The 15,020-nt window shown below is 34.5% G+C and overlaps 1 protein-coding gene across 50 annotated transcripts in view; it reads right to left on the bottom strand.

Moving 5' to 3' along the window:
* Window positions 1–15,020, bottom strand: part of MBNL1 (muscleblind like splicing regulator 1) — a 221,851-nt gene that overhangs the window by 14,922 nt on the left and 191,909 nt on the right. For 28 of the 50 annotated variants that reach the window (XM_038002705.2, XM_038002700.2, XM_038002692.2 and 25 more), the window contains 2 exons: window positions 5,234–5,491; window positions 3,000–3,153 (listed from right to left, as the gene is read on the bottom strand). In XM_038002705.2, coding sequence (XP_037858633.1) covers window positions 3,000–3,153; window positions 5,234–5,491 — 412 coding nt within the window. Of the gene's footprint in view, window positions 1–2,999; window positions 3,154–4,011; window positions 4,066–5,233; window positions 5,492–15,020 lie in introns of all 50 variants that reach the window. The other 22 variants (XM_073023507.1, XM_008008689.3, XM_008008668.3 and 19 more) reach the window with 1 other exon arrangement.

The following is a 15,020-nucleotide window of genomic DNA, read 5'->3' on the forward strand; positions in this document are numbered from 1 at the left end:
TTAGGTTGTGTGGGTTTCTTACAACCAACCCTACAAGGCATATACACAATCCACTGTGGTTTACACAGTCTATGATGCAAATGGAGCCACAAAGGGTTTGCAGTGGATGGCAGGTACAACCTGCCAGGCAGACAATTCTCTGAGGCAACAAAAGGCAAAGTATGAACATTGACTATACTCTTTAGACTGAGTCTGTGCTCCCCTGTGCCACCCATACCCCACAGCTCCCAATTTATTTCTTGCTTGACTTGTGTTTCCTGCCTGGCCCCTGAGGCTTTTGCATTTATTTACATTCCCCGCATTAGACTTCTTTCCTTTCTGACTGTCTGACAAAGTGGTGGGGCAGAAATAACGATGAGTTATCCATTTTAACCTTTTCAGGTCACAGGGTCAATTTTTGTGCACGCAGGTACATATTATATAATGAAAATATTTTAAAATAATCATGGAGTCACTACCTACTTCTACTTCTGATTATGTGATTAATAAAGGTCAATGTGCTGCTTCAGGCCCTTAAAACTGAGTTGCAAATAAATGTTATTTTATGTTGCTAACACAATAATTTCACACTATATTGATTATATTTGAGAAATGTGTGTGTGTATGTGTGTGTGTGTGTGTATATATACATATTTGTTGTTGTTTTGTGTTTTTTTTGAGGCGGAGTCTCGCTCCTCTGCCCAGGCTTGCTCTTCTGCAGTGATGTGATCTCAGCTTGCTGCTCCGCCTCCCTGGTTCAAGCGATTCTCCTGCCTCAGCCTTCCAAGTAGTTGGGATTACAGGCACGCATCACCATGTCCGGCTAATTTTTGGATTTTTAGTAGAGACAGGGTTTTGCCACGTTGGCCAGGCTGGTCTCCAACTCCCGACCTCAAGTGAGCTGCCTGCCTCAGCCTCCCAAAGTGCTGGGATTACAGGCGTGAGTCACCATGCCTGGCCTATATTTGAGAAATATTGATCAAGACTGGAATATCTCTGATGCAAAATGCATCGTAATAAATGCAAATATATCTAAAAATTTTTCAGCATATTTCAATTAATGCAGATTTTAGTTAAATGAGCAACGCTTACCCTAGCACAGAGAGACAAGTTTGATTCTGATTTATGAATGAGTTTATTATTTTCCCTAATTTGAACTTTACCTAGCATCTTTGGCTCTATCCACAGACAAAAAGCGATTCTAGGGAGACACTAGTGTCACCAGTAAGGGTCGTTGTACCATGCAACTGATGGTTATACTTATTTAGAAAAAAACTATAGTCATTTGAGTGTTGTTGAAAAAACTAACATGAAACCTATTTAATAAAATAGATTATTTCAGCTTTCTTTAAATAGCATAGATTTGTTTTTTAGACTTTAGTAGAGAAACTATCATATTTTTTAAGACTAGCCAAGTGCAGTAGTGAGAAGAGGGGAATGAGTAGAACGAGAAGTTCAATCTGTAACTGACTGTGAACAATCAACTGAGATAACTCACTACCATTGGTCTAGCTGAAACTGTCATTTCTCATGGTAATGTTTTAGCCAATAAAATAAACTGACAAAAATAAGTTTTAATTTCTTCAAAGAGATTATGATAGCTACATATAATCCCTTGAAACTTTGCTCATCTGACTATAGAAAAACTGATGGATTGTTTGTTGGGGGCAGTGAAAATCTAGGGCCACAGCAACTTGCACAAGAGCAAAAAGATTAATTTCTGAAAAACTATACATGTTGAGAAGAAAGTTATAATATTACAAAACATAAGAGAAATGTGAGATTACAGGTCAAAATGATTTAATTTTTGTTCCAATATGAACAAACTGCAATTTGAAAGATACTATTTCATGAGTACAAATATCATTTTATCCATGTGTCTGGGGCACTGGCTATTTTAGCTAGTGGAATATTCTAGTTAACTGTTACCTCATATTTATTTTACATACGGATGACTGATTTTCGAAGATGTACTACATAAAAAGTTATGGTTAGTATTAAAAACTCATATAATTTATTCTTTTGTTCATGAATCAAAAACAAATTCACATTCTCTTACAGCATTATGAACCTAATACACTGTAAATACTAACAATATAGTTTAATATAAAATTGGGAGCTGGATTTTTGACATATATATCTAATCATTAATTTAATTAACAAAATATTTTATTAAGTAAGTCTCTAAAACCATGGTATTCTCAAAATAAGAGTGAAGCGATAAAGAGGAAAGTGAGATTAGAGTTTCTGGTTAGTAAAATTCCAGATAATAATAAGTTTATACATATTTTCTGAAATAAATTCAGAGTGAATAAAAAGAGTAAATTTCCAGGTAATTAAATGAGTAGCCAGTTTGTGTTTTAAACTTTGCAATTTGTGTGAATAATTCTAGATTATGTATACATTACCAAATTGAAAATAAGCTGAAACCACAAATGTAGAACTCCATAATAAATTAAACATTGAGGAGCACTTAGGGCTCTTTCAATATTAGCTTAGGAACAGTCAAAATTTTAAGCAGTGTAATGATTGATGCCACTAAGAGCCCTTTTTAAGAGCTCTAGAACACATAGTTTTTTTCATTCTTGACTTTGAAAACAAAAAGGCTGAAAAATAAAAATCAAAACTGAAGGTGTTGTTTTATATAATTTAAATTAACTCTATGGAATAATGAAGGCAAAGGGGTCTTATAGCAAGAAAGTATCATAAAATAGCTTGACAGACATATAACAGTGTGGAGGAAAGAGAAAAACAAGAGAACTATATTTCATTTCCAAATTACACAAACACATATAAATGTATAAAATACCACTGATCCTTAATCCATATTTCATTAAGCTAAAATCCTTACTTTTTAAGGAAAACCACATGAGACACCTCGGATAAGTTTCCATCATTGACCACCTTACCTGACACCTCATCTATAATTACAAACAAACTTGGGGTGTGGTTTATCTGCTCTAACAGTAGGACTCTCTGTAGATCATCAGATTCATTTATTAAGAAACCCCACCCCTTACCTGGTGGGAGAAACGCTGTATGCTGTTGTAACTGCATGTTGGCTAGAGCCTGTTGGTATTGGAAAATACCAGTGTTAAAGACTGCGGTGGCACCGTTGGTTTTTTCAAGAGCAGGCCTCTTTGGTAATGGGGGAAGTACAGCTTGAGGAATTCCCTGTTTAGTGAATGAGTATAAAAAACAAATACCAGTAAAAAGAGAAAAAGAAAAAAGAAAAATCAGTCGAAGGCTAAAATTGTTAGGAAGCATGAGCAAGCAAGCAGCAGAGCACTTAACTACCCGAGGGAAAAAATCCAATGAATAAAAAATTAAAGAAAAAAAAAAAAAGCAAGATAAAAGCTTTAAAGGAAGCATTATTTTTGTCCAAAACAAAATCTCACTAGTACGAGAGCACATGTTATAATGTGTTAAAGTGCTTTAGGTCCCATAATGCTTCAGGCTTTTTATGAGAAGCCATTGATTTGGGAAAAGAGGAAAAGCCGCACTGCGAGCTCCATGAGGATTGACAAGTATAAGCAATGTTAATAGTTAATTGTACAGAGTGACTGAAACAGATAAAATAAAAACTAACCCACTGCTCCTCCCCCCAGATCTACCTAGACATGCAAATGTCCCAGAGCATGCAAGTTTTTTTCCTTAAATACTGAACTATAAATATTAAAATGTAAATAATTCTACCACTAAAGCCATGCTAACCAAACAGGTACATAAATATACAGTCAAAAATACACTCTTTATGTCCTCCAACTATTTCTTTAGAACATTCTACAATGTAGTTAAACTGAATGTGGGCTGCTGGGCTTTCAGAATCTTTTATTGTATGACATCCATCTATGTACTTAGATTATAGTCTTTCTACTAATTTTGTCAGGAAACCACACTCAGTTTTTTCATTGTACTTTATAACTCTATAACAGAAAAAAGGATATATATTTTAAAGTTGATTAAAAAAAAAAAAAACTTGTATCTACAATAAAGCTACATGCCAAGCTAAAAGGTGAAAGGTCATAGTACCAGGTCAAAGGTTGCCTCGAGGGGTCGCTTCAGTGATTTGACAGCCGACTGAGTCTTAATTAGCAGGCAGCGAGCACATGATGGCAATGGGCCAGTGGGGTTCAAGCGCATTAACATAAACAGCAAGCAGAGGTGCATCATGGGGGCAGCAGTGCATTTTTGGGTAGGTGAGAAAAAACAAATAAAAAAACAAATCATCGGAATGCCATATACAACGAATAACAAGACTAAGCATGCACAATAAAGGCACTACTGAGTTGTTATTGGGAGGATAACTCCTCTTTGTAGTTAATTACAAACAAGATACTCTAACAGAAAAAAAAAGAGTGAAAGGAAGAGAGGAGGAGAGAGTCTGCCTTCTGTATTTTTGCTCAAGTATCCATAAACAAACACAGAAAAGATCTCTCTCATGATTAATAACACTGTTATGAAATACTACACAGTAACTTTTAAAATGAGTATTTCATTGATTTAAGTCATATATTTATGTAAAAAATGACAACATTAAAACAGCTAAGCAAAGAACAAAGAATGGGCTCATTAAAATCAGCTACTAGATCACATTAAAATTTACCTTGAGAATATAGTTTAGTAGCTATTCTTAATGATCCAGTTTCTAACTCTTTGAGTACTGCTGTCTCTCTCCTTTCTATATAATGGCATAGTCAAGCTTCTCTAGTGTTACTATTATGTATATGCCACAATATTATTTCAGACCATCTAGAGAGTATACTACTCAAAATCCTGTAGCTAATTCTAAGAACAATTTTGTTGAACAATTCTCCTAAATAGTTCCAGATCATGTTATTGTTAAAAGCAAGATATATGTGAAGAAGAGCCTTGATGTGCAAAAGAACACACCAAAGGAAAACAATGGCTGATTAGATGGCACACAGAAATAAGAAGACCGAAAATGGCAATATCGTTAAATTGAAAAGGAGACAGGTGGTTCTTTACAAAGCAGAGATTTCAGAAACCCTACATCCAGAATAAGACAGATTAAGAGTTAGGCCAAGGGTAGGAGCAATCTGAACCATTTGAGGAGTTACCCTCACTTCTGTGAAAGTAACTTCTTTATATATTGTCTGGGATACCTGAACAAACATATCTTCAGCAATTTTATTTTTAAAAAGGTTAATAAATGAATAGCTTGTAGTCAGATAGAGTTGCTCACTTTGCTTTTCTGACTGCTAACAAGGAGAGAGCTGATATCTCTACTCACCATGGCAGCTGCAGTGGCTGCAGCCTGTGCAGCTGCAGCCTGGTTGACCTGGTATTGGGCAGCCTTGATCTTGGCTTGCAAATGTGCAGGGGGATGAAAGTATTTGCACTTTTCCCGAGAGCATCTCCCTTTGATGTAATCCATACACACAGTGACTGTGTTGTCATTGGTGTCAATCATTGTGCTGTCAGCAGGATGAGCAAACCGACAATCATTTTCTCCTCTGTTGCAATTGCCACGTTGGTACTCTCGACATACCTATTGAGGTCATTAAGTACATGAGGTTTAGTCAACATGAACAAGAAGCAGCTTTCTGAAGATTTTAACTTAAAGTGCAAGACTGGTGATAGAAGGCTACAGATGAAAGGGGAAAAATGATTTTCAAACAAGGCAACAAAGTAACTTCAGCATTTCCTAGTTTAGTTACAAATTATAACTCCATTTCAGTATAAATGCCCATAAGAAAACACAGGTGTAATATTAATTATGGTAAAAATACAATCTGAAATGGTGTTGATATACTTATTAATTGCAAAGGGAAAATAATAACCTCACAGTAAAGAAACATGGCAAACATCACTTTAACCAAGTGATCAAAATTAATATCACCAAGAATGAGACATAGTGACACTGTGTACCTATTGATACGATACAATGAGAAGGGCACACAATCACAGCAGATGTATTACTGCCTGAATTTAATCAAGATGAAACATCGGACGAAGTGAATGGAAAGATATTTTACTTAATAACTGACTACTACTCTTCCAAAGTGTCAAGGTCATGCAAGACAGACTGAGATACTATCACAAGCTGGAGGATCCTGGAGTCACAGAAAGAATATTGGGAGGACAACTGGTAAAATTTGATTGAAGTCTGTAGATTGGTTGAACAGCAGTATATCAATGTTAATTTTTCTGGTCTTAGGAGAGATTTCACAGTTATGCAAGGTATTAATATTTAGGTCAGTGAAGGGTAGACAGAAACTCTTGGGTCCATTTTTGCAACTTTTGTGTAAATATAAAATTATTTCCAAGTGAAAAATATACAAAATCAAACTGATAGCTTTTCATGAAAATGTTTCCGGGAGTTATTTTTTGATCTTTAGAGATTCACTTGGTAGCTATATAAAGCAGTAAAAAAAGACTGGTTTTGTTATGTCTGTTTGTTTTATATTTGACAATTCTGTTAATTTTGCCACCGAGATCTTAGGGAAAAGGCGCAAACATTATTTCTCATTCATCTGCGCAATTTTGACTCTTACTATTTAAAAGCAGTCTTCATTCGGGATATTTTGACCCTTTTACCACAAGAGGGCCATCTAAAACACAGAATGTCCTTTTAATATTTTCCTGCTCTTCCTTCAAGCTTCAAGAAAACAGTTTTTAACTGTTCAAAAGTATCTTTTCACAAATAGCAAACGCAGATATTAAGCACTTTATTTTGAAGTTAAGCAAGAAAGAGAAACTGCAACCCTGTGATGACTTAGGAAGCAAAGGTTTTCTTGGATTTACATAAATAAAATGATTGTATTTAAATTTGGATGTTTTCCCCATATTATATTCATATCCTATTACTGAGGAAAGTGCTTCTTAAAGAAAGAGATACTATAATCTGTACCACGCTACATCTTAAAAAAGAGCATTATAAATGATATCTTGCACTACTTGGAAACCTCAAGCTAGCTAAAGTTTTGTGTTCCAAATACATACAATGAGCCAGTGTCATTCATCACCACACTCAAGAGTTATAAAGAACACAAAAACGACTTTAAAAGTTATTCAAGATTCTGTTTTTTTTTAGTGTATTTATCTTATTGAACACACCAAAAAATTTATTACCAAGATTTATAACTTAGAAAGCAAAAATGATCAAGCTGTTACCCAGAATAATTATCCTCCTCTCTGGCTGAACATTAGCATCAGCTATGGAGCTTGCTAAAACAGTACCCAGTACCTAATCAAAATTTATTGTATGCGAGGCTCATCACTACACTCAGGAAGAGTATAGTGCCTACCTTAAATAATGATAAAAAGTTTTATGTGTGTATGTGTGTGTGTGTGTATGCTAAATATACACTACTGCATAAACAAAAGGGCTACTTTTCTGTTTAAGCAAATCTGTGTCAATGCAGGCATCACCAAACAGGAAACTTGCAGAAGGTCTATAAGTGATCTCTCTCAGCTGCTGTTTGCTCCTCAGTAATTCCTGCTTTCTTGAATATGCTCAAAATGAACTGGCAGCAGGGAAATAACACTCTATTTTTCCTATGTAGTTTATTCTTTCCCACATTAACAATAAAGAAGACCTGAAGTTATTTAGGTTTTGTGTGTATATATTTGCATGTGTGTGCAGGGGGTGGGGTTCTACAGGTTAAGGATTGGTTTATTATAATCTCACATTCTTTACTCTCCTGTGAGACATTTAGAAAGAATTCTACAAACATTTAAGCAGAGTTAGTAACTAAGAATTAGCTTAGAATGTGTCATAAAACCAACCTTTTTTGAGGTTAAAAAAACTTAGTCAACTGCTTTTGCATAATATGCACGTTTGACTCTTTCATATTTTTATTTTTTTTTGCAGCTTATGGTTTTTCCTGACGTAAGAAATGGGACAAAAGAAACATACTGTAATAGCTACTCTCACATTATTCTTGCCTTTGAAAAAATAAAGAAGAGAAAATCTCTTGTGAAAACTTGTACTGGTGAGAGGTACAGGCCAGAGGGACTGGAAATTTACCAACCATTAGATGTGCATCTGAATTGTGGGGTAACTATGGGAACATGAACTTCCCAAAGCTTCTAAAACACATTTTTCCTAATAGACATCATCAATAAAATGGGATCTATCCCTTGGTTGCTCAGTATGGGTTTGATCTGGTTTCTCTGATAAACTCGAGGACACTTTATGCTGATCCCCAAAATAAATCTCTTAGACACACTACTACATTAGCAAATTATAATTGACAAATTATATAAATTCAACAAATTTAATCTCATAATTAAAAACAGGATAAGAAATTATGACATTTATCATAGAGAATTTGAAATACAGAATGTAAAATTAAATCTGAAAATTCTAACAACATTGTGGCTCATTTTTCTCTTCTCATCCAGTCTTCTGTATGTATACACACATTTTAAAAAACTGTAGAGTATAGCTATTATTTGGTGACCTTTTATGCTCAATGATGCAGCATAAGCATTTTCTCATTTTGCTAAATAATTTCCAGAGTGATCACTTTGGATGGCTGCATCAAATTTCATCAAATAGTGTACAAAATACAGGTAATTCTTTTGGAGGATATCTAGATAATTTCCAGTATTTCCATATTACAAATAATATTCAAATAATATATCCATGACTATAGGCATTTTTCATTTTTGGCAGATAAATATACAGATTTATCTGTACATGTATATGTACTGGGTCAACATATAAAAATATTTCGTGACTGGGCGTGGTGGCTCAAGCTGGTAATTTCAGTGCTTTGGGATGCTAAGGTGGGTGGATCACTTGAGGACAGGAGTTTGAAACCAGCCTGGCCAACATGGTGAAACCCCATCTCCACTAAAAATACAAAAATTAGCTGGGCATGGTGGCAGGCGACTGTAATCCTAGCTACTCAGGAGACTGAGGCAGGAGAATCGCTTGAACCTGAGAGGCGGAGGTTGCAGTGAGCTAAGATCGTGCCACTGCACTCCAGCCTGGGTGACAGAGCAAGACTCTGTCTCAAAAGAAAAAAAAAAGTTCGATAAATGGTTTTCAAACCTACATTAAAATAATAAAATCTATTTAGCTACACATGTAATGTGATTCAACATGAGCCTTTTACTCTACAAGTACTAAGGCAAGATTTGCCAGTGAAGATATTCAATGAAAACATTTAAGTTCTAAATTCTATTTCCAGAAAAATATCTACGGAATAATTATAAACTTTAAATAACCAAAAGAAAACATAGGAAAATTTCCTAAGAAAATGTAAATTAATTCTAAATAAACTTTCTTTTGTTAACTAAATAGCAGTAATATAGTAGACAGACAATAGGGTTTGTAGTCAGAAATTATGAGTTCCAGTTCCTATCACTTTACTAGCTATGGAATCTTCATAATGAAAGCACTATTAATATCTATTTAAAAGGTCATGAATACTGAATAAAATAATGCACAGCTTATAACACATCATACAAATCTGGATAATATGAATAATCCTGTCATTTGATCTCTAATTTTTTAATACATGAAAAACATATTTCAAAATGGTCAAAATAATAAGTTTTATAAGTAGTATTAAATTCAGCAATGCTCTGCAAGTTAAAGCACTGGGATTCTAAGGAGATTAATGTCAATATTCGAATTTATTCAAAACTGGAGAGTCATTTGCATGTTCTTTAAGGAGATATCCCTTTGAAGTAATATGTTTTGTGCTCACCATATTTGTATAATTAACTCAGTCATCTTGGAGAATAACAATCAAAAGCAGGAATAGAAAGCTAATTATAAGAAGAAAAGGGACTTTGTCCATTTTAACATTTTGAGAAGTCAATTTAATAGTTAATGGCCAATATTAAGAAACACATTCAAAGACATATAGCCACATATTCACCAATAAGCAGCATGGACTTCACTTTCTATTAAGCTGGAACTAACAAGCTAAATTTTTCTAAGTATTACTTTAAAAAGTAATCCTGGATAATCACTTTGATCAATCACTTTGATCAAAGGGTTCACAACATTATTAATCATGTTATAATTTAATGCAAAGAAATTATCTCTATCTTCATTTTAAAAGGATTAAAATATCCACTTTGTAATCCTAATTCTGGTAATTAGGTAAATATAACTATAGTCAGTTTATTGTACAATTAAAATCCCTAGATAAATATCAGATGATGTGATTTCTAGTTTCAGTTGGTGGTATGGTTTGGCTGTGTCCCCACCCAAATCACGTCTTGAATTCCCACATGTTGTGGTAGACACCGGGTGGGAGGTAACTGAATCAAGGGGGCATATCTTTCCTGAGCTGTTCTTAAGATAGGGAGTAAGTTTCACGAGATCTGATGGTTTTCAAAAGGGTTATGTCCCCGTGCACCCTTTTTGCTTGTCTGCCACCATGTGAAATGTGCTTTCCACCTTCCACCATAATTGTGAGGTCTCCCTAGCCATGTGAAACTGTAAGTCCAATAAACCTCTCTCTTTTTGTAAATTGCCCAGTCTTGGGTATGTCTTTACCAGCAGCACGAAAATGGACTAATACAGTTGGTTATTCAATAACTGTATATATTTGATCAATTTTTCTCCTTCCAAAAAACATCAAGGAAAAGACATCTACTTTAACTACCTCATAGTATTTCTGTTAGGATCAAATGGGAGCATTCTTTGAAGTCTAAAAGGCAGACTCCATCATTACTATTAGGGCCAGAAAACACAAGCATACTTCTATAGGTAATGGAACTAAGAATCTACCACTTGATCTCACATAAAAACATAAAATCTGAACAGGAATGACCAACGACAGAACCATTAAGTCCACTTCCACGTTGTCATTTATTAATTCCCATGAATGACTGTGCAAACCCAACAGGACAGGAAAATGGACACAACTTTGAAACAAGCTTGTCAATACAGCAAGTTAGCCATTACCTTATTTAATTTATATTATTATTATTATTTGAGATAGGGTCTCCCTCTGTCACTCAGGATAGACTGCAGTGGCGCAATCTCAGTTCACTGCAGCCTCAACCTCCCTGCTCAAGTGTTCCTCCCACCTAAGTCTTTCAAGTAGCTGGGACTGCAGGTGTGAACCACTGTTCTTAATCCAGCAATTACTACAGTTTAAGCAACTTACAACTCTACACCACATCAAAACTCTAATCACGGAGATTAATAACTGACAGAGCCATAGTGTATTAAATTGTTTAAATGAAGATGTTACTACATTTTTAAGAGTCATTCTAAAGTTTATTACAGATTTAAAAAAACCTACACAAATCTCTATGTGCAAAATTCTTAAGGTTTCTTGGGAACTTTCCGGAGATATTAAAAAAAAATCACAAAAGCAGTAGCTAAACATCCTCTAAAAAATGCAAAATTAAAATAATCCTACCAAAAAGACTTTCCTACATTATTAAAAGCATCTTCTTTCCTAATCTTTTCTGAATAGAAAGTCTTTTATTCCATCATGTTAAATCCACTAAACACCTAAATAATCCCAACCTAGGCATGCTTTTCACTGTGATTCTAATCCTCATTTAGCTTTAAATGTTCTATTTTTTGTAGTCAATGGGTATTATATATTTTTCTGCCTATATGAAAAGGGTTATTAGATTCTTTTGTGGAAGTAATGGAAACATACAACCATTAGTGGCCTGAATTAGAAACTCGTGTAATGATTACCTCACAGAATAAAACTTTCAGCCAAGAATAATTTATTTTAAGACAAGCAAACACAAACTGAAACTATCAGAAACCGTTGTTTGTCCACCTTTCCTGGAATACTTGTATTTTTCTCATATAGACTGCTGATGTAAAAACGGTGCAGTTAACCAAATGTCAATCTAATGTTTTCATAAGTGTCTGAAATACGTATCCCCTGGTTTTTATTTGATTACTCCTATGTAATATAAATTACCTTAATAATCATCATTGTTTACCTAAAGTATTTCACTATGCTGTGCACAGTGTTCTCATCAACTTATTGGAGGAGATGGATTTTTAATTAAGGTTCACAAAAAGCTACATCATTTACAAATACATTAAATAAATGATGAAAAGTTGAAGCCTAAATAAGAGATGCTAGTATCTTTTAGTGCATGTGTTTATAGCTATTTGCATTTAGAGTCACCTGGCAGATCTGTGAAAAATATTACCAAACCCCATCGCAGATCTACTGAATCAGTCTTTGGGGATGAGGCCCTACATTTTTAACAATCACCCCAAGTGATTCTAATCTCATTAAAGTATGAAAACCACTGCTTTAGATCTAGGTGCATAATCAAGATGCCATATTTAATAGCTGAATTGCTCAAAATGTAAACATGTTTCCAAGGAGAATGGTAACATATGATAAACATTTTTCATATTTTAGTACGTCTGTGGGGTTACCCTGAGCCCTGAATAAGGGAATATATCTTTCTGTGTTTAATCACCTGAGTAACTGGTTGACTGACTCATTTATCCATTCATTTAACAAGTTATTGGGCATCAGTTATGAGTTTGGGCACTATTCTCATGTGGATCTTTTCTTGTCATTGATAAGACAGGAATTAAAGGGTTTCAAAGACATTCCTCACATCTTCTACTTAAAATATTTTCAACAGTTTTCTACTGAATATTGTTGAGTAAATGAGAGAATGAATGCATTCATGAATTCTTTTGGCACCATAAAAAATTACTGTGCATCTTGAAAATAAGTCAAACAATGATTTCTCCAATTACTAACTCTTTGTAGTAAAACAGGGGTATGGCTAAAAAAACTCAGTCTTTTCTAGAATCTATAGATTTGAATAATTTCTTAACATAATTATGGAAAGAAATTGCTGAGACCAGCCTGGCGAACATGGTGAAACCCCGTTTCCACTGAAAATACAAAAATTAGCCGGGCGTGGTGGCACACATCTATAATCTCAGCTACTCAGGAGGCTGAGGCAGGAGAATTGCTTGAACCTGGGAAGTGGAGGTTGCAGTGAGCTGAGATCATGCCACTGCACTCCAGCCTGGGCAACAGAGTGAGACTTTGTGTCAAAAAAAAAAAAAAAAAAAAAAAAAAGAAGTATGAATTTTGGAGTACAGGAAGTACTTGGCAACACAGTCTTTTAAAAGATAGCCAGTAAAGGATAATATGAATATTGATATAAATCTCATGTTGTATGTATATGTATATAATTTTTAAAAATAAATGTTTCAATAGCTTGTGGCTGGTGTTAAAAACAAGAAAATGACCTAAATGTCCCTAGAATGTTCTAATTGGAAGTGACCTTAGAGATTATGGGGTGCAACCCCCTAACTTTACATGTGAGGAATATGAAACCCAGAGAATAAGAGCATCCTGATCCAAGCTGGCTCACCTAATTAGCAACATCACATGTAGTAATTCTTGAATTCCTGTTTTCCAATTTAACATTTTTTTTTTCTGTAGTATCACACTGGGTGCTGTAAAGATGTCAGTTTTAAGCAATTATGTAAGAACCAGAAGGCTAACAATCTATGGTATTTTAAATTTCCTTATTGTCTAACACGTTGCAGTAAAAAAGAGAGAAAGAAGTGGCAAGAAGAACTGGTCAATAGTTTAACTGATTCCAAAATTTTTTTTACCTCAGAAGGAACTCAAAATTCAAATATATGCTTCAGAATTTCATAAGGAAGAAGTAGAGTATACATTTAAATACCAAATGACCAAACATTTGATCAATTAATAAATAAGTAGGTGCATTTATTGCCATGTCTTTTAGACTTCGATACGTGATGCAACTGGCATGCGAGGAAATAACGTGCAGATAGGATTGTCTAAAATCACAAGCACAGAGCAGCAAGATGCACCTCAGAGCTTCACGCTGCAGTATCCTAACAGGTTGGAACTGTGACACTGGATCTGATCTTGTTAACAAGAATAAGACAGGAAGCTGCACTACAATCAAGCATTTAGAGAAGCAGGATTCAGATAAAAGGCAAATCACAGTTGATGCAGTGGTAGCCATGTGTACTGACTATAGCAAAAGAAAACAGACAAAATACAGTAAGTAGCTCCTCACAAAAAGAAAAAACCGAAAGACAAAAGTCTTCATTCCAATTAAGCACTACAAAATATAACCAGTAACAAACTACCTAAAATTGTGAATGTGGGAGGATTGGTTTAGTAGAGTTATAACCATTTTTTTGAATATCATCTATTAATAATTCATTCATTAAAGTTCATCTCAGATTGCTTATTTGGTTACCACTAATCAATCAACAATTATGCATTAAGAACTCAGGGTTTGCTTTAGAAAAGTTGGGGGAATAAAACTGCTTTGAGCATCCAGTAATTTCAGATATTTAAAAAAAAATTAAGTTTCCTCTTAATCCATCTGCAAACAGCATTAGTTAATTAATAAGCAAGTACAGTTGTGTAACGACAAATCACTCAAAAATCCAGGTGTATCAGGTGTATCTCCCTAGCAAGAACAAGTTGCTTCACATCTCTTCCCCTAAAATCATTTCCCTGTAAAATAGAATTAATAATAGTGTCTTCCTGATAAGATTGTTTTGAGCATTAAATCTCTGATGCATGTGTCTGGTATATGATTGTCAATACACTAAAATCTCAGAGCCTTTGTAATGTATGCAACAAAAGTTAATAAATAATAAATCAGCTTATTAACTAAATTCCTGCTAAACTGACAAATTATTTGAGTCAATTATGTTCATATAACAGCCTCATTTTGCCACTTTCTCAGTAAAATTTATTAGCACTAAGTATTGCCTCATCCTCAGGAGGAGGAAATAAAAGGCATCCAAATAGGAAGAGAGGAAGTCAAATTATCCCTGTTGGCAGACAAGTTGTTTCTTTATCTAGAAAATCCCATAGTCTCTGCCCAAAAGCTCCTTGATCTGATAAACAACTTCAGCAAAGTTGTAGGATACAAATCAATGTATAAAAATGAGTAGCATTCCCATAAACCAACAACATCCAAGCAGAGAGCCAAATCAGGAGTGCATTCCCATTCACAATTGCCACAAAAAGAATAAAATACTTAGGAATAACAGTTAAGCAGGGAGGTGAAAGCTCTCTAAAATGAGAATGACAAAA

This window comes from Chlorocebus sabaeus, chromosome 15, assembly GCF_047675955.1.
Source record: "Chlorocebus sabaeus isolate Y175 chromosome 15, mChlSab1.0.hap1, whole genome shotgun sequence".
NCBI classification, from domain to species: Eukaryota; Metazoa; Chordata; class Mammalia; order Primates; family Cercopithecidae; genus Chlorocebus; species Chlorocebus sabaeus.